Genomic DNA, 20,953 nt, shown 5'->3' with positions numbered 1-20,953 from the left:
TATTCTTGATGGCGCACCAGGAGAAAGACTTGGGAGTTGCGCTCTCAGCACAGTTTTTTCCTCGTTCTATTTTTATCGTAAAGTACGTTGAACGTCGTTCTGTTTCATGGCAACTGCAGTCCTAAACAGAGCCCGTGCACACATAAAAATATTCATAGAATAAATTTTATAGCCAATATCCTGCAGCATGGTCTTTTAACTAAACGATGCGCTCGCTGATTGAAGGGAGCGATGAGCTATTTTTTATGAGTTTCCCCTAACATCGGACGTATATTTGCTACAAGGTTTAAAAACTGTTGAACAGTTTAAATCTTTTAATTCAATTGCATTTAAAAGTGTTACGAGGCACTAATATTTTTTTCTCAAACATGCAAGCAAAGCCATATAGCTGTAAACTACAGTAGCAATAAGACTTGCAGCCAATTATTTATTAAATAGTTCATAGTGAAAACATTTTTGCTTTAGTTTTTATTCATAGCTAAATAGCATAAAATAAACGCAAAAGAGCTTTTGCACTAAAGGTTTATGTATCTGGCTTGCGTGTATAATTTGCAGCATTCATTTTAACAAATTGTCCGTAGGTAGGTTCACAATAACTTTAAAGACGTTTTAAATTTTTTGCCTACAATTAGCGTGTAGGCAAAATGTAATTAACAAAATGTCTATTTTACCAGTATTGCTAAAAAGAGTTTTGATGTGTCGTTTTTGAACTGATATGAGTTGTTAAGTTCTGCCATTTTTTACGTAACTCTGAAGTTTATAGCATGTCAAATAATACCAATTTCATTACATGTATTTTTACTTTCGTAGCAGGTAATTATTGATGAGAATACATAATGACTGAAGTGCGCTGTAGTAGTTCTCGACGATCTGGCAATGAGCGTGGTTCTGGCAGACTCAGTTCTGCTGGTTCCATTGCCTTAACACCGCCTCGCTCACCTGCTATGAATCGAGTGCCAAGTGGCTATTTGATGAGACAGGTAAGTTAGTCTGATGCTTCATTGCTAGATGTATTATTAGCATCTATGATGATGTCTATAATCGCTGCTTCTCAGTGAAGGTCAAGTCAAAAGTCTGTTGCACCAGAGTTTTATCTATGGTTTTCTATGGATCAGACACATTGAATGTCTATAGAGCTGAAGTGAAAAGTTTCTTTGGGTATGTGCTAAGGCACCTACAAAAACTAATGAATATATTCTAAAAAACAAGAACATAAAAAATGAAATTTATGGGAGATCAGGTCTAAAACCCATGACTGACATGACATGCTCATTGATGGTCAATGAGTCATGACATGCTCAATACCTTACATGTCCTAGACACTCTTACTAAGTATACAAAGACAGACTTTGACAGCTTCTTTACTTCCAGTTCTGCTTAAGAATTAAGCATCCAAAACATCTTAGGCTTAGTTTTAAAGATGTAGTGAAGTCTAAAATTGTGAGATATCAGATTGAACACTTGGTAAACAGCGACTCGGGATCAAGAGCTATGATTCCAAAACCATAACTTGTATATAAGTGAAGTGGTTTATGGTGTTATTTCTCTTATTGATTGCCAAAAATATTGTGAACCATAGTGCTGCAAATTTGGTTTTGAAGCCAGTCAGAAGTGGATGTACCTTCGTTTTTGGTTTTAATTGTAGACTTCACTGTTTCTATAAAATTAGTTATTAGAATGAGTCATGATAGCCTTTTATTAATTTGATAACTAACAGGTGGAGTCGCCATCTACACCAAGCAAATGGCAGCGGCAGCATGAACAGACAATGTTTAGACAGCTTAGTTTCCAGCGGGAAGCCAAAAAGACTAGTGTGAAAGTGTCTAAGGAGAAAGCTCAAAAACTAGCCAGAAAAATCCCAACCGAGCTCCTCGCTAAGGAATGGATGAACGATAATCAGGTTGGTTTTTGTATTGATTAAGAAATTCCATCTTTGTTAATCATGTTCATCCTCATTAACAAGAGTATAAAGTAGAAGTCATTCGACTTATAAAAACTAGCCATTCTAAAAAAGTTATCATGCATTTGTACACCTGATGCAGGTCACTCTCGACTCGAGAGCTTATCTGGTGGAAAACTTACTGCCAACCTTGATCTTGGGAGTGGAAAAATTATTGATTGAAGCTGACAAACTGAGTCTGACCGGTAAAGAGGAGAGAGATGCCAACTTCAATCCAGTAAACTACCTTGCGCAGTACCTGATGAGAAACAACCCCAGATACAGTAACTTTTCAGAAGCTTCTCCGTATGTGAAGAGTTTAAGAGAAGTTGGAGAAGTACTGAAGGCACAGATATTCCAGTTGGAGGATAACAAGTAAGGAATGGATGCTTTAAACTAGTTCACCTTCTTATTTTTATACGATTATTATTATTGTTATACTTATTGTGAAAAATTTTTTTACAGCATTTCAACTGGCAGAAGAGTATCTGTATATATATAAATAATTAGGGCGTTAAAGTAAGCTAACTGTTGAAGCTACAAAAACAAACATTAAAAAGAAATTCCTTGCACTAGTAAATACATGTATAAGCAAAGACAACTCCAGCACAAATTATTTAACAAAAACACAGTGAAAATCAGCTATTCCATAATGCCTAATATCAAAAACAAAATCGAAAACTACAGCAAAAATAACTGCATACCACAAGCACCGACACGTTTGATAACAGAAAAACATGGAGGTAGAACTGAGTCGTTGATTTAAATTCAACTTAAAGATGAACTTACAGACAATTTTTATAGATTTTATCAGAAAGTATTAATAGTTTTCTAGAATTTGCAATTGTTTTTTATGTTTGAGGTTATCTGATTTTCAGGATGTTTCAAGATTAAAACTAATAAAACTTGATCGCGATTAAAGTGCTCAAAAGAATAATACGTGTTATGTTATGTTGCGTTATGGCTCAGTTCTCTCTCCAAGTCGTAGTCTATTATATTACCATGCAGAGTTATTCTCCACAATATTGAACACTATCTTAGTTTACTGTACAGTCTAGTTTACTGTATGCTTTGTTATGCTGACACGCGTATTACTAAACTTCTGTCACTCTCAGGTAAGTGTTAATATTTTATTAATAACTTCCAGGTTAGCTAAAATTAAAAATGAAGCAAAACGTAAAAGAGAAGAAAGAGAAAAGGCTGCTCAGTTCAAAAAACAAGAAGCGCTTAGAAGGACATCAACACTTGAGGAGCAGTTCTTGGATTGGGTAGATAACAAGGAGAGCAGGGTGGAGATGGCACTGGTAAGCAAGTCGACATTTAGCACTTGACTCGCTTTAATCTGTCTTTTCTAAAGCTTTCATCACTCTAGCAGTGCTGATTGTCTTACTTCGCTTTTATATAGGAACCCGTGACAACTGTTGCAAGTGCACACTAACTCATGGGATGATTTTTGTATGTTTTTACGCTTTTTCAGGTGCAGAGCGCGCTCAAGTCATTCTCTGATATGGTAGAATACCTGCCTGAGGAGCTTCAAACTCTTGCTCAGTACAGTCAGGTGGTGGATGCTACGGATGATTCTGGAAGGACTTTGGTTTTGCGAGATTTTGTTGAAGTAAATAGCTGTATATAAATGCACTTTCAAAATATTTTTACCCACTTTATAAAAAAGTTGCTCATCAATATGTTTCCATGAAGACTTTTTGTCTCTTTCCTTTAGCCTCCATCTTTATGACTGCCATTTATATGCTGACAACCCCATTTTATATTATCCGCCATTTTTGTATTTTCAGTACATAGCAGGTTTTGTGGAAGACTATCCGGCATCTCTCTTTGACCAGTTTGTGCAACATCTGAAGCGCTGCTCCAAGGCATACCATGCAGAACTTGAGCGAGAGCAGCGCAAGGCTACCCTCTCTGATATATTTTACATGTGCGACAATGCTGGGGTGAGCAAGCTTATCAATGTGTCATAAACAAACACTTGCTGGTGCCTGCCAATGTTGATGAGAAAAACACATAGCGATGCCAATAAAAATATGATAGCGATTAGATAAGCATCTACCTGCTAATGCATTTCAATTTAAGGGTTAGAAAAAATGTGTGTAGATATTTTAGGTGTGTAAAGTAGTTTCTGCTGTGGTTATATAGTGAGTGTATTGGCGAAAGATTAATTAGATAAACCTATGGCTCCTTACTGCCTCGTGTTCCGTGTTCACAACTCGAGTTGTGAACACGGAATGCGAGTTTGTAAAAGTAAGGTGCAATATATTGGTATTACGGTAGCATAACCGTAGATCTGGTTATATTAAGAATGGTACATCGATAGGCACCCGTTAGCTAATAGAAATTACACTATGTATGTACTGTAAAACTAGAGCTAATGGCGAATTATAGTGTCCCGAGTTTGCAACTCGAGTTGTACAACTCGAGTTATATTTACCAACTCAAATTTGTAAATATAACTCGAGTTGTACAACTCGAGTTACACAACTCGAGTTCATCAAAAACCCAGGCCGAGTTCTTTCAACAGCAACTCGAGTTCAACAACTCAGCTTGAGAACATGGAATGCGAAGCATTGTGGGGGCATTGTACTAAACAACTCATCATTTCATTTTCTTTAGCTATATTTTCTATATGGAATTTATTTTGGTGCATCATTAAACGCCGTTGAAATAATTTCTATGTTTGTTCATTTTCGGTTTTCATTCAGTTTCTTGTCAGGTTCGAGAGAGATAACTCTTTTTTTCATTTGAAAAAGAAGTGGCCCGGCCCCAAATAGATTGTTTTTTAGTTTGCTTTTTACTTTCTACAATTGTTTTTGTCTTTTTATATTTATATAAATAAATATGCGCAAATATCGCCAATATATATAATTTAAATATGTATATATATTTAGATAATTATTATTAAATTTCTGTAAATGTTCTGTAAATGAGACACCCAATTACTCACTTTGCTTTTTTACAAACCCGTGTTAGTTTTGCGTAACACAACTCGAGTTCATCAAAAACTCAGGCCGAGTTCTTTAAACAGCAACTCGAGTTGCGAACACGCAACACGAGGCACTGTAAGGCGCCATATAAACCCGTTAGTGCCAGTCTTTGACTTGTTGCTGTAAATAGACCAAGCTGCATATGTTCGCATCCCAATTGCCTACACTATGACTGTTCTCCTAGCTGATGAGAAACCTAACCACCAGACTTTCTGTTATTTAGGTTGGAGTGTTGGACCGTCACAGAATCATCAGTCTATTTGAGTCCTTTTATGACCAGCAACCAGCAGAAACAGCCAAGTTGATAAGGCTAAGGAATCCAAGAAAATGTAAGCATTTGTTGTCTTGAAAAATATTTTAATGTTTTGGTAGCTTTTTATTTTTTACAGATTTATCAATGTTTAATCTAACAGAAGGCTTATTGACAGTTTGTTCTTTTGTTGTGCAAACTTTTAAGTGTTGTTTATAAAGTAGGTGAAATCGCTAGTAACTCGTATGATGTCATAAGAATAATGTAAGTTAGTAACAATTAGCCAAGAGTCAGAGATAAAAACTGGACTTTTCAGCTGGTATTAATGTTAAGACTTGAAGAGAAGAGTGGAAGGCAACTCCTAAAGCATAGGTATTTGTGATGGGCTGTGACTAGACGCTTTATAAATAGTTGGGGAATTGATGGATAGAAAACAAATCACTAGCATGAACATGTTGCAACAGTGTTAATTTTTTCATAGATGTATCTCATAGATGTATTTTATAGACACGTTTCTTAGCAGCAGGCAGGCTAGGCCTTACAGGCATTCATCTCAAACAATCTATTTATGTTAGAAGTTTGGTGCAATGTCAAGGTTACTACAGGAGATCAATAAAAAGTTGCCTAGTTTGCATTATACCAAAAAATGATACAACTATTCTATTATTCGCAGATTTCTTTGCTAAGGAAGGCAGCAGATTTACTACTTTAAAATCATGATAAACTGCCAGTTACAAATGCAAGCTGCTAGCATAGGCTTTAAATTGGTAGATTTATAAAAATAATGTTTGATGACGCTTAACAGCTAATGACATAAAGTGCTAGATCAACTATTACTGAGCGCTAGAATCTCTTGGATATGTTTTTAGTCTAGAATTGTTGATTGCAGGGCCTGTGGTTGAGATAGATGAGGCTGACAGCGAAAGTGAAGATGAGGAAGCACCTGCTAAGACTATGGCTAGCAAGTCATCTGACACTGCTGATGCGACACCCGTAGCAGGTACTCTTCACCCAAGCATACAGTTTGTATGCCAATAGTTCTTTATTTTTTCTGCACTGCTCCTCATCAGTGTAGATTTTTCACTATTACAATATTATGTAATAAGTATAATAATATATACAATGTATATATTATTATATATTATAATATATATATTGTACATGTATATATATATATTTATATATAGATGTATATGTATTATATTTATTATTTCACGACCAGAGATGAGCGAAGCGAATTTTTGAGAGTTTTATGATAAATGCATGTGCACACAACTCACGAAAATTATTCATCAGCAATGTCGCAAACCCTTGTACCAAAATGTCATCAACAAATTTAACCATCTTTCAATGGAGTCGTTTAAGTATAATAACGATACAAAACACATAAAAACCTATTTAAATATGTTACCAAGTTTTTGTAAATTGTCGACAATATCTTAAAACTTACCCATCTGATCGGATTATACACAAATAAACAGATTAATTTGGCCAAAAATCGTCATTAAAACTTGCCAAGCCTTATTTTTATCAAAATTAAGACCAGCAAACAAAACGCCGAGCGACAGAGAATAGAACCATTAAGTCGTGCGCATTTCACGAAAAAATAACGTGCACTTTTCACCAGTCTGTAGCATTGTCGGATTGCCGAAGGCTTCTGTAATGAGCGTAGAAATACTGAAATATAATCGTTTCTTTTTTGCCGATTTCGAAGTAACTGACATTTTGGACACTTTTGAGTACTTTGGTATTCTAACTGATGTCCAAAGCAGTGAAAGCAATGATATACAGCCCCCAGATTTTTTTTTCAGTGTCACCATATGTTCTTGTTTAAGTGTCGCCAAATCCGAAATGGTATCTGGGTGTAGACACTCAAGTAAGTTTCTGCTAATAAACAGTTAATAGATTAACTTTTCTCACCCATTTATTGTTTACAATTTTATTGCTTAGCCTTTGCACTTTTACTACTGCCATCAATTTGTGAATTTACAGCGCTTGCATGCCTCATTATAAGATCACTGCCTAGCTTGTATGTTCCTATGTATATATAAGCATCTGAGCATAAATGAATGTCACCTGATGAGTGTTTTTTAACACGAAACTATTAGTAGTGTAAATATAATAGTCAAAATTCTTATCTTCTTTTAAATTATTCTATATTATAATGTATATAATAATATATAATATTAATATATGTATTGTATTGTATAGTTTATATAATATTTAATATTATTTTGTTTATCATTTGACTGCCTCAAAATCTGTTCTGGCATTTCCTAGAAATCCCAACAGCAGAGTCAGCACCCGACGACAGACCAGCTTCTGCTGAAGAAAAGCATGAGGCAGAAGCTCCGGAGAAAAGCAGCACTGAGAAGGACTCAGAAGAAAACCCTGTTGTTGAAAGCTCAGAGCCTGCTGCAGCAGAAAGTGTGACAGTAGAAAATGCTGACCCAGAAACAACTGATGCCAAAAAACCAGAAGCGGAGGAGACACCTGAACAAAAAGAGGAAGCTGAAGCTAAAGATGTAGTTGCTCCTCTGAATGAAGGTAGGTAAGCCTTGATGGTGGAGGCAAAATAAGCAGGCTGGTGACAAACTTTCATATTTCTTTCTGTCTTTTCTGTCTGTAACCGCAAGACTTGCACTCTGATGTTGTAATAATGTTGTCCATTCTTTCTGTATTCATAGCATCTCGCTCTAGTTTGCCTGATAATGCATAGAAGGGTAACCGCACTCCTCATAAAAGACCCGCAAAGATCACAGTCTATATTTTATGCATACACTTTTGTCTTTGGCACTGTGTTGTCCTACCGCTATAGCCTTCACACTTCTGCACACGTTTGTTATGTTCTACTCTCACATTTGGTTGCTTTCTTATTGGTTCCTCTCACTAAATATCAGCTAATAAAGAATCAGGGCTGACAGAGAAGGCTGATACAACTCTGTCAGAAGGCCAGCCAGATGAGGTGCCACCCAGTACTGCTCTTTCTGATAGCACCCCTGATGCTCATCAAGATGTCGCTCCAGCTCCCGTGCCTGATCCAGTTACTTCTGTTGAAGAGGAGAGTGAGGAGGCTCTAATAGAGCCCCCACCTGTAGATATAGCGGAAGAAAGTTCTCAGTCTGAGATAAAGCGGATAGGAGAGCAGTTGGTGCAACAGTCTCTGGAGAAAGGGACAGGTGATGAGTCACTGCTCCGGGTGCTGCCTAGGAGAAAATTTTACTTCTCATCCTCTAACCTGCTCAATTGCTTCCTGTTCGAGCTTCCTAACACTACTAACACTGTTTATCTTTAGAGTTGCTTTACTCCGTTCATCATTACTCGAATGTTCGGTTGTTTGTTTACCTGCTTTGTCAGTTGTGTTTTTATATCCTTGCGTCGCAATTTTGCTTGTAGCAAAAGCATCGACTTTATGTTTTACAGCTCTGATGATTGGTTTTTGTTCCATTTTAATCTTGTGGTGTCTCTGAGTATGTTCCAATCTTTTGATTTCTCTGAGTATATACAATGCGTTTGTTTTTATAGGTCTGAAAAGAGAACCCACTCGGGCTGGCGCTTTCAGTGTTTCCTTTGCAGAAGGCACCAACTTGGAGCGAGAGAGAACTAGTGAGTATTAGAGTACTTTACCTATGACTATAGTGAGTATTAGAGTACTATACCTATGACTATAGTGAGTATTAGAGTACTATACCTATAGTGAGTATTAGAGTACTATACCTATGACTATAGTGAGTATTAGAGTACTTTACCTATGACTATAGTCAGAGCCGTGTAGTTTCACAGAGTCCCGCGATCAACAGAAGCGTATACGGGAGCTCGCTCGATTCCAAACAAACCGGCCACGTCCACTATTTTTATATAAGTTATAATGGAGAGGCCGCAACATTAACCACAAAAAATCACTCCCATGGGCAGTCGCTCTAAAATTGATGGTTGCATTATAAACCATTTGAAAGAGGACAAAATTCCCTACAAGAAGCTATTGATAATTTTTTTTTCTATTTAAGAAACTAACCCTTTCAATGCCTAAATTAAAACGCATCTTACCTAAATTGATTTATAGCTCGAGTACTGATAGGTTTTGATCGGCAACCAGTTTCTGTTTGGGTTTCTAAAGGAATTACGTTTTAATTTTTGTGTAAAAACCATGGATGCCGCGACTAATCAGATATGACATAGTGGCTGGCAGCAATATTCATTTGAATATATTAAACTTGAAGGAAATGTATCCACAAGAAATATTCATTTGAATATTGCTTGTGGATACATTTCCTTCAATTCTCCGTCTCGCAAACACCAAGGTACTATCAGCTGAAGATCAATTAAGCAAAACATATTGTATATACATGTAGTATCGCAATACATATGCAAAAACCAGTCTCGGGCAATATATGCCTTTGATATTAAGATCAAAGGAGCAGATGATATTAATATCAAGTTACAGATATTAAGATCGTCTGCACGCGACTAAATAAAAATATAATTTATGTAGCAGTGACAAACCACAAAAACAAAATAATAGTGCAGTAAAATTTGGAATTCTGTTAAAAAGCATTTGCAACACTGGTTTCAGGTAAGAAGTTGGATACTACTAATATTTTGACAATATATTAAGCTGAAAAATATTAAGCATAAGAAAATATAAACAGAGTGAGTATCATCAGATCAAACCATTTGTCAACGGCTTTGACAAACCAAGCTGTGGTCAGGTATGACACAGGTCGTCCCTCCTTCTCCACGAGATACTGCAGGCCTGCACTGACTGAGTTACTAAATATGTGCAGTGCCTTGCCAACATTCATCTTTCTAAAGTGAGCGCTGTTAGTCAGATCGCCTAACTTAAGGTATGGTGTCAGTTTAAGATCTTTATCTTCCTGGAATCTAACGACGTCCTCGACGTGACCTATCTCCACTGTACTCGCAGGCAGATGATGTTTGTTGACTGTGGTAGCAGAGAGAGTTATTGTCCTGTGATTGAGAAAAGCGTTGGCAAGGTTTTTGATGACATGCGGCACATCAGCTATGAACTCAGTAGCACTGCCTTCAATTACCGCAGATGTAACTAGAGTGTTAATTTTGCTGGTGACTCCAAACTGTCTCCACATACTCCAGTTACCAGGACCCGTGTCTAAGGTGATTGCTATGGCATTCAGCCCAAGTGCTTTCGCCTTGGCAATGATATCTATTATGGTGATCTTTAAGCTCAAAGCTGACATTGAGCAACCAGTAAAATGATACCCGGCCACCTGCTTCCATCTTTTGGCTATGCCTGCAAAAATCACCCACATGTAAATGTGAAAGGATAAATGGGTATAGTTTGAATTTGTGATAATAACGAAATTGAAGGAGAAATTGAATCAAGCTAAATACAAATAAATGATGTATTGCCTATCACTGTTTAGTTCATGAACAACCCTTGGACTCTAAGAAAGCCATGAAAATCATGTATATAAACAACAGGGCCGACAACAATATGCCGACAACAGGGAAAACCAAAAATCTATTCAATAAAAAAGCTTGATCCCAATATGTAGTTATAAAGCTAGCTACTGTCTTCATTACATCTATGAGTTAAACCACTATTATTTATCAATCAGAAGACATGCTCTTACCACCCAGCATGAAGACCAATCCATGATTTGCCTCCCCTTGATGGCCTGGCAGTGTTATCTGGCCCAATACTTTTTTGCTGCTAGGGTCATACTCTACAGCTTTCTTCAGTTCCATCTCATCAAGGGTGAGACAACAGAGCTTGTCAACATCTCTCATAGAAGCAACCTAAAGTAGCATACAATAATCACTGTAAGATCAATGTATAAGTTATCTTAATATATATACATCTTTGGACTTTATAAAAATGGTCTCTGACAACTGGGTACATTTTAACAAACATGAGATAGGAGCGAACGCCAACAGTTTCATATGTTCACAATAAACAAAACTTTTACAACTTATTTATGACTTTTTTGTTGGATCAAAACATGTCTAGAAAACATAACATATATATATATATATAAATATATATATATATATATATATATACCTTTGGGCTCAAATATTCAAACACTGAGCGCAGCACACCGGGAGAAAAGTTTATATGTTGCACACGCTGTTGTAGAGTTCGTATGGAAGGAAGAGGAAATGCCATGGTTAACAATTCTGTGTAGCCCGTTGTTCCACATGCAAAGCATAGCTTTAAAGACTGTTTAACAGTCTCCAGCTCCCAAGCAAGACCGCGAGTGCTTCATCGAGATAATGCCAATAGCTGGTCCTTGTTAAATAACATGCGCATCTTTATCTCGTGCTGTCTAAGCTTGGCTTCACCCGCCCTTTTCTCTTTCTGTGCCTAAAACAACAAAATTATGAACACAACCCAAGCAAACGAAAGTATTTTAAGACACATATTACAGAAATACATGAATGATTCAATGTGCAAAAACACCACCCACTGTAACAATTGGACAAAAATGTTATTCTTTACAGAAAAACGGCAGTATGTATATATAGTGTATATAATTACCTGGTTGAGTCTTTTTTGAAGGTCAATAACCTTGCGTTTGAGTTGGTCAACCTCCGAATCACCGGTATCATGGAGTAAACCTAGAAAGAAAAATGAACATTGAGGAATAGACATTAAGTTTCTTTAAAACAACTTAAAATATTCAATTACTCAGCTTTCACGCTGTCCTGTGCTTCTCACCCTCGTGTCTAAGAATGATGTTTAAGGTAGATGAAAGGTTGAATGACAAAAATGTCACAGCTGTTAGTATTTTGTTAGCATCATTCTGTTAGTATTTCTTCAACCAGACACACAATAGTAAAAATGTTAGCTGTTTGGTGATATGTTAGCCATACCATGCATTTCAGGATGCAGTAAGGCACAACACATATTAGTGTTAATTGTGATGGTAGCAGAAATCTATTACTGAAACAGATGAATCACGTGCAATACTACATTAGCAATACCATATGCTGCTATCTACCACACACACACAGCAGTTACACACTTAAAATATGTACCACTTTGCTGAATTGGCTGCATGTGAAAAAATAGAACATGGCAATAAATTGTAGTCAATATGAGGAAATCTTTGTAACAGGTTAAAATGTAACATGAAATTTGATTAAAATTCCACCAAGTCTCACCAAACTGTCCAACACTGCCAGACTCATGAAAATCAAGGCAGCTAGTCGTGGGTAAAGCAACTGCATGAGATGCATGGCTGCTACTGCTCTGGTGGCGGCCTTCTATGGCCTTGTGCCTCTTGGCTCTCTCTGTCTGAGGGTGTGGTCTTTTGTGAGCAAATACAGTAGGGATAGCTCCGGGTTTCAAACGTCTCTTCTCAGTCTTAGTCAGAGTAAACCAATGCTCTTCAAAATGTTTCTGTTAAATATTTATCAAACATATATCATACATAATATACATGTATCATATAATTTTCGGTACACACACAAAATCAGGCCAGTAAGTTCATGTACAAGCAGTATGATTGCAGGCACAAGGCTGCTGCTTGATTTTCTTCTTGAAACATATATTGATGTGATCCATGTCATAGTGATGGTGGTGATAAAGACTTGTTTTTAATCTACAATTCACCCAAATCAATGATACTTAACTCATTTCTTTCTTTAATTTCCCTCTAGCGTAAAACACCAACTAGCTAAATGTCCTTACTGTTCCAGAAAAAAAGTAGTAGAAAAAATCAGAATTATTATTGTTTTTATTATTACGAAAAGGGAGACTCACCTCACAGATTACAGTTGCGTTGCCTGGCTCTAGAAGTTTAGGGACTCTTGGGTCGCTGCTTGCGTCCAACCTACTGACATTTTGAACGCATATTTCTTTTAATGAACTGTCTCGAGGGAACCGAAAAAACTGCAAACCAGCTTCAGATCGGTTTGTGCACTTAACTGCCCAGAAATTTACCATTTTGATAGACAAACCGCAATCGCGTCTACGAGGCAAAAGATTGAATGCACCTTGCAAATTATTTTGGCGCCTGTTCTTGTTTAGACAGGTATTAATCAGATTAAAATGGTCGGAAACCACACTTCTTGTATATGATTGGAAAGCAAAATTTTTGCTTATTTAAATGGTATTGTACAGGTCTAAATCCACGATCTCTTTCTTTGCAAAAAAAGTGAAGTATTGAGAGCAAAGTACAAAAATTCCATTAGAAATCAGTATGCCGATCAGGTTTGTTTGAAAACGAGCATTTTGTTTCCGGTTTTCGGTCACGAAACTCTGTGAAACTATACGACACTGACTATAGTGGCCTATAGTGAGTGTTAGTGTACTTTACCTATGACTATAGTGAGTATTAGTGTACTTTACCTATGACTATGGTGAGTGTTAGTGTACTTTACCTATGACTCCGGTGAATTTTATTAACATATATCATATATTATTTGAATTATTAATTATCTATTTTTAGAAGTTGTATGAAACATCTTTGGCTACAAATAACCACAATGCATCGTGAAGGAAAGGTTTTGAATTTCCTAGATAAATCAGGGAGATTTGTTCTAAGACACATACAACTTCTCTATTCTACTCGCTACAGTGATTACTACTCGAGGAACTGGCAGCCAATCACAAATGTCCGCGTTTGATGAGAATACAGTGAATATGTCTCAGTTTGTACAGCTGACAGAAACATTCCTCGGTGACTCACCAGCCCTAGATGTCTTCCAAAGCCTCTGTCGCTACATGAGAGATGGTTACATCGAGACGGAAGAAGAGAAGATGGCGCGTCTCAAGAGGGTAAGATGAAAATTTGTATTTACTAGTTCATGGTAAGCAAATGACAATTATTGTACAGATTATATCAATGCAATAACATAAGTCAATTGAAACCTCACCTTGCACTTCTATTTGCTAGATGCATGTTGCTAACCAAAGAAGGTTGCTGGCTACATGATATTTACAAAAACAACCATTTGCATCCAAATTACATACACTGATCTGCTTAGAACATTACACAAAATATAACTTGACCATTAACTTGGCTCAGAAATCAAGTTTAGGAAAATTCTAATATCAAATCAAGACAAAATATGGTTTTATCAAAAATGGTGCCATTTCAACTGGGCTGACAGAGAACTCTGAGGAAGCCATGAATGTTATAAAACTTTTGTTGTCGCAATGCATTAAAGGCACACAAAGAGGTTCAGCTGATGAAACAAAGAGCAAGAGTAGACAACCTGTTTGAAAAATGGGACAATGAAGGCTCGGGGTATCTTGAGATAGAAGAGATTGAGACAATAGTACACAAGTACAAAGATGGGCTAGAGAGACAAGCTATCAACAAAGGTGCTTTTAATTTTTATAATTCTTTATTGTCAGTCTGCTTTCACAGTGTAAATACAAACGAGCTGACTAACTTTAGATTGTGTGCGGAGACAACTTCGTCTGGTTTGCTACATGTGTATACATGTACGAGTATGTGTATGTAGGTATATATTTATATACTAGTATATAATGGGTGAGAAGATAATTCCTTTGAAAGACTTTAGATTTTGGAATTTTAAGCATTTCTTGCGCTGCTCTAAGCGAGAATCGTCTCTGCTAGAAGTACAGTTTTACTAAAAGAACATGGATTGGATATTTGGTTTTGTTAATGACTTGGTGATCATTGCTCATTTTAGCCAAGCTAAAGTGTTTGCAAAAATCCAAAGAGAAGACAGGGCAAGCAGATACACGCCTCACCAAGAGTGAGTTTAGGGACCTCATCTATACCATCAGCGATGAGATTCCAGGAGAGAACACATTTGAGTATTTTGTGGACTTTGTGGAGTCGTGTGTAGAGGTAAGGATTTGCAGCCCTTATCTAACAAATTCTTAGGCCATTATCAGCTTCAAGATAACCTAAAAATAGAGCTTGCTTCTATTGGTTGGTGTTGTCTCAAGTTAGTAGATGGTTAGGTGCCACAGAGCTTTACATGTTTAGAAGAGCCCTTGTGTTTTCACTAAATTATTTCATGTAAAGTGTTCTGTATTTGTGCTGACACTTGTGTTTGTTTGTCATACAGTTATTTGAGGTAAGTGTCATGAGACATACAGCCCTGATGTATGTGTGTTATCATAGTGTAGATATCGTGTCACATTGTGTGCATCTAGTTGTACTGGCAGTTAAAGGCATCCACAATTTCAACATCTCATACTGCCCTAATGTTGAGTACAGTAGTTTAGTGCACTGCAATATTTCTTATTCACTGAATAGTAATGCACCTGTGTGCAATAGTAGTGCACCTGTGTGATAGTAGTGCAACAGTAGTGCACCGCAGTTTTATGCACTGTTGCTTCGTAGACATAAAATTAGTTTTTAAATAGAGATCAAGCACCGACCATTGGCATATTGACATAATAATATATAATATAATAACATATATTATAGAATTATATGATATAATGTATATGATTATACAATGTATAGTATAATTATATATAATAATATATAGTTGGTGTCAATATAATATATTGACACCAATCAATATTCATGTATTATGCAATGGCAGTTTGATCAGGAATAACTTTATTATAGGGTTACATACTTTTGTAACCTAGTCTTGTGCTTTGATTTAAATCCTTACAAACTATCTTGTATCCTCTGAACTGATTATCTCTCTTCCTCATGCACACAAACTAATGTTTTCCTTTCTTGTAATCACGGTTACTTTTCACGGAATATAATACTCAACCAAATTTCATCTCTGTACTAATCAGTAGTTCTCTGTTCACCTCTTTACACAGTTCCCTGTTGTTATGGAGTATTTTCTTAAAAAACAGGTTTGTGCGACTTGTTGATTGGTTCATTTTATTTGCTATGTTAACGCTGTAATCTGTTCTATTTGGTTTAATGCTACCTTCACTGTCTGTCTAGAGAGGAAAGTAAGCGGCTCACATATAATTGTTTTAAACTATGCTTATAGCGAACTTATGCTGAGAAGATTCGAGGAGAAGCACGAAAGAAGTGGTTGGTGCAGATCGTTGAGTCCGCTGACACAAGTGCTGCCAGTTTGGAGACTGTTTATAGAAGCGTCTTCCAGGCTCTGTACAGGGTGAGCTGGATGATAAACTTGGCATCGTTGCAGAAGATGGTTATTAACATAAATGTTTTATGTTTATGTTTTCATGTTTTATATAAAACGTAAAACTTATGCTAAGCTGTCTTTTTAACATAATGAAAAAGTGGAAGATTGGGAAGAAGGAGAGGAGTGGGTTCAACCATGGTCGTACAGAATGTGTTCACTGGTTTAGTCATGGCTGTGCACAGTATTTGCATTGCTGATGTTTATATTGCAGGATGCAGAGACTTATGGGAATGGAAAGGTGATCAGCTCCAACATATCAATTCTCGAGCAAAATCTCAAAGAGCCGAGCAGAGGAGAGTTCTGCATGAGATACATCGCTGCCACTTCTGATGACAGCCCTTTTCTTCTTAACCAAGTTCTCCACAAGGTATATTTGTGGCTCAATGTGACTGTTATATATATAGATATATTATATATATACATTGTATATTGTAATATATGTATATATGAAAATGAAATTATTGACAATGAAGTAATATATATAATATATATATTACTTTACGTGGGATTTTGTAACAAAACAAAAAAGAAAAAAGGGCTTGCCATTTCCAGCTTACCATTTATGACATCAGCTTATTCAACATACATGTACATGTATTTATCCAGGATGTGATCATTAGTTGTAAACGTTGGAGTTGTATTGTACTTGAGTTAAGAGAGGGCGACTCTTGGCATTTCATATTATATTTTGTATATGCATTATATCATATCTCAAAAATAGTTGAAGTTAAATGTCTTAGATTATTAGAGTCTATATAAAAAGATCATTCAAATAAAACAAGCTGACCTTGTTGCCGTTTTCATTGTAGGACATGAAAGGCATCACTTTTGCTGCCATAGAAACAGGTAAGCCGTTGCATGTCCCAAGGGTTAGTAACCATGGCAACATCCAATTTTGGAACCCTAACAGAGCTGAAGACGATAGAGAAGGTTCTTTTGTGGTCATTCCTCTAAAGGTGAGCAGCACTACAACATTTCATGTGTAATCACATTCCTTATCTGTCCTCTTCTCAGCTGTTTTTATCTTTGACAATCAAACATGTACAACAAAACAATTAAATAACATTTGCGAGACTTGGTTCATGTCTCATAGTATACTGTGTATCTGAAGACTATTCAGTTTGTTTTCTCAGAAAAAACATCGATAAATTCACTTACTTGCAGGATAAAAGAAAGAAAGTGTTTGGGGTGATTGGTGTAGATACACTCAGAGATCCCCATTCTAAGAGTATTTTCATCACTCACGAAATACAGTTCTATCAGGTCAGTATGGTGCAATTAACCATCAATTATATCAAGCATGGACTGGTAGCTGGTCAATGACAGCTTTATGACAGCTTGGTGACAGGTTATTAACAGCTTGGTGACAGGCTAATAACAGCTTGGTGACAGGCTAATAACAGCTTGGTGACAGATTAAGGGCAGTTGGCAGGTAGGTTAATGACATTTGGTGTTAGTTTAGTGACAGCTTGTTGACAGGTTACTGACAGATTAATGACAGTTTAACAACAGGTTAACAACATATTTGAGGAAAATTGGAGACAGTTGGTCAACAGATTGCCTATTAAAACCTTAGAGATTAGTATCACAAGTGTTATAAGCATTGACACCTACTCATGATAGCAGTATGAGTCATTAATATTTCACCCTCACATAAGCTTTCTCTTCGCACCATCAACTACTGTGGTTGGATATTGCAGGGAATAGCAAAGGCCTTTAGCATATCCTATCATAAGGTAGACACAAAGCGCAAGACACTGCGAATAGTGGAGAGTGCAATCTCATGGATTTGCAGAAGAAGTGAGAATGTTCATGAGATTAACGTTTACCTGGTTGAACCGGATGGGAAACATGAAGACTATGTGCTGCGGCGCATGATGCTAGCTCAAGGAGAAAAAGATGTACGAACTTTCAAAATGCCTTCTCGACTTGAGAGAAAGGACAACCTATTCAGGTAAGAAGGTCATTTGATATATTGGTAGCATTACGTTGCTTATCGATACGAGGTGCCTTCTCCTCTTTTGATGTTTGATTTGACAACTCCCAATAATGTTGTTAAGCGTACAGATTTTTTATACATGTCTTTGACTGCAACTGTCTTTGACTGCAACTGTCTTTGACTCTCTGACTTTACAAGAACTGCTTGTCAACATTAGGTGTTTAGGTTTTTTTCTGTAGCAACCAACTCAAATCAATTGATACGCGTATTTTTACGAGCTTGTGAAGTTACACATTAAGATGTTCACTAACTGGTGATATTTTACTAGCAGTGCATTATCAAATAAATGTATTATATTTATCTGGTTATCACCATTTTTAATAGAAATCAATCTATTTCACTTCATTTTTTGCAGAGATTATCTTTTTAAGTGTGTGGACAACTCTGATACAGTCACAGCCGATGCTTATGGACAGAGACACTTTGCATTTCCTCTGCGTGGAGGAGATGGGCGTGCGTTAGCTGTCATAGACATCAGTACTGGAGAGGTAATTGATGTTTATAGAGCTATAAATACCTGATGTGCAATATGGTTCAGAATGTTGCGCTTTGATATACATTTTCTAAAATAACCCAAACTAGAATGTTAGCATGTGGTCTTTTATTCAATAACTCGTGAGAGCTGACTGTACCTGCAGGCCAGCAGCATGCCTAAACATGAGAGAAAAGAAATGCTTCGTATGCTTAAACTTGTCCAGAAGGCACAAAAGGAAATAAACAAGGAATCTCTAGACGGAGAAAAGACAGTGGTCTTAGGTATGTATACATGCAGGTTAAAAACTGCTCACTTTATATACATTTTGGTTTAGGTAATATATTTTATGTTTTATACTGCAATAGAATTCTGTTATTTATGTCTCAAATCAACATAAGAGCAGAAAAATTTTCACTTTTGAAAGGAAATTACTTCGAGTGCTACGTGTTTGTCAAACTACAAACACGTAGCACTCGAAGTGATAAATCCCATATCTTGTATAATTCAGATTGCCGTCTCACAGAAGTAAAGAATAGTACAGACATGATTTTGTGACCTAACAGCAGTTTGGATGTCTGTTTGCAGAGGCAGAAAAAGAGGGTGAAGACACACGGATAGAAGTCATGTTTGATCGGCTCATGCTGCAAGATCTGCGGAAGAATGTAACAAAACTGGACAGCCGGGCTTATGCAGAGTTGAAAAGTTATGCATCACCCCCTACAGTTATACATAACATTCTCAAAGCCACTCTCTCTCTATTTTATCCTGAGAAGGCAAAAACCAATGCTTTTGAGGATTGGAGCGTCTGCAGACAGGTGATGAATCATGTGTTGACTGCTTGTGTCTCGCTTGGGCTATCGAGTCATGGTTGTTGATGCGCATTAAATACCAGGTTGAGATTTGTCTTCTTTATAACAACCAACGATGAACGTTATAGAGGAAACGACCTGATAACCAGTGATCATTGCCATATTATATATCTCACATCCTTGTTATTATGCACTTTGTATTTGCTTTGTTATTTTTTAACATGCTGTAATATTTTTTAAAAATTCTTTACAGCTATTCTAATTGTACTTGCTTGATATTCAAACAGATTTTTTTCTGTGAATGAATAAAAACTTATTTGATTTCATGCTTGGTGTTTGCACAGCTGAATATTTAAAAAACATCATGACATGGTCTGAGCTGAGATAGATTTTATTGTTTACTTCATGTAAACAAATATTAAGACAACATTTAAGATAAGCTCAGACAAACACGTGAAGCGGATAAGACCAAAATTTTGCTTTTCTGTGAGTAGTCTTTTCTTGTCTACAGATGATCAACAGCGACTTGAATGCAAAGATTCAACAGTTTGACCCGACAGCTGAAGGTTGTGAGACTATTCCTGCGTACGCCATCGGCGAACCATTGAGGGGTGGGTAGAGTCCGGGCCTCATATTTCAGCCCTTGACAGTTCTTAGACAATGCGCACTTGATCAAATATGTTCATGGCCAATGCATGCAGCTCAGTAGGATATTTATTATGGGTGTGGAAGATATTACACTGGTATACAACGAGGCACCTCCTAGCATCTTATGCGTTTTCTTGCAGATATCCCCCATGGGGTGGTGGCCAAGCACAGCTCTAAACCAGCCGAATTCCTATACAACTGGATATTTGTCTGTCTCTCTCTTATTCAACATACTAAAAGAATGCGACTCGCTGAAAGCATGCAGGAAAGGTCAGCTAGCATGCTGCCAACTGGGATGACCCCGGATCACCTTCGTCTGAGAGAAGACGATGACTAACTGTTGCATGATGGCAAAACTGAACGCTATTTTCTTGTTAGTAATTTATCCACTGTATGAAACTTAACCGTCCATTTAGTTTTTTTTATTTGACTCTACATATAGGATCAATGTTAGAGGAGTTTGAGGCACATTTCTATTTCAAGTTTGAAAATACGAAAACTCCGCTGTAGGCTGATATTTATGAAATACAAACATTTTAACACAAAACGTCTTTGGTTTTACGCATAACAACGGAATCCATTTGATATTTTGCGTTTTATTGAAGCCTGTCTGCAAGTATTTTTGTTTAATGCTTTATTAACTATATATAAAAAATTATATATATATTTTTATTATAAAATATATAAGCAATTATATATATGCATGCATATATAAACAATTGCTAAACAGTGGAGCAAAGATT

At 36.6% G+C, this 20,953-nt stretch overlaps 1 protein-coding gene across 1 annotated transcript; it reads left to right on the top strand.

Annotated features, from left to right (window-relative positions):
• Positions 1 to 836: 836 nt before the first annotated feature.
• On the top strand, positions 837 to 20,735 carry LOC137392088 (EF-hand calcium-binding domain-containing protein 5-like). Its single transcript, XM_068078708.1, has 23 exons — positions 837 to 980; positions 1,718 to 1,900; positions 2,043 to 2,314; positions 3,087 to 3,243; positions 3,417 to 3,554; positions 3,733 to 3,888; positions 5,159 to 5,264; positions 6,075 to 6,185; positions 7,478 to 7,736; positions 8,721 to 8,791; positions 13,750 to 13,949; positions 14,342 to 14,498; positions 14,834 to 14,994; positions 16,118 to 16,246; positions 16,491 to 16,646; positions 17,089 to 17,235; positions 17,444 to 17,542; positions 17,980 to 18,233; positions 18,634 to 18,766; positions 18,917 to 19,034; positions 19,339 to 19,568; positions 20,074 to 20,173; positions 20,351 to 20,735. Exons 1-23 carry the CDS (start codon positions 837 to 839, stop codon positions 20,545 to 20,547), a joined length of 3,678 nt encoding a protein of 1,225 aa, XP_067934809.1. The 3' UTR covers positions 20,548 to 20,735.
• The last annotated feature ends 218 nt before the right edge of the window (positions 20,736 to 20,953 follow it).

The sequence above is a fragment of the Watersipora subatra genome, chromosome 3 (assembly GCF_963576615.1).
Source record: "Watersipora subatra chromosome 3, tzWatSuba1.1, whole genome shotgun sequence".
Lineage (NCBI taxonomy): Eukaryota > Metazoa > Bryozoa > Gymnolaemata > Cheilostomatida > Watersiporidae > Watersipora > Watersipora subatra.
The sequence above is the reverse complement of the archived record's forward strand: the minus strand, read 5'-3'. Positions and strand labels throughout refer to the sequence as shown.

Bases quoted from the DNA above. Each gene is read 5' to 3' on its own strand.
- LOC137392088 (XM_068078708.1), top strand. From the start codon at position 837: ATGACTGAAGTGCGCTGTAGTAGTTCTCGACGATCTGGCAATGAGCGT. The intron at 981-1,717 runs GTAAGTTAGTCT...GATAACTAACAG, and splicing joins GTGGCTATTTGATGAGACAG to GTGGAGTCGCCATCTACACC. The intron at 16,647-17,088 runs GTATATTTGTGG...TTTTCATTGTAG, and splicing joins TTAACCAAGTTCTCCACAAG to GACATGAAAGGCATCACTTT.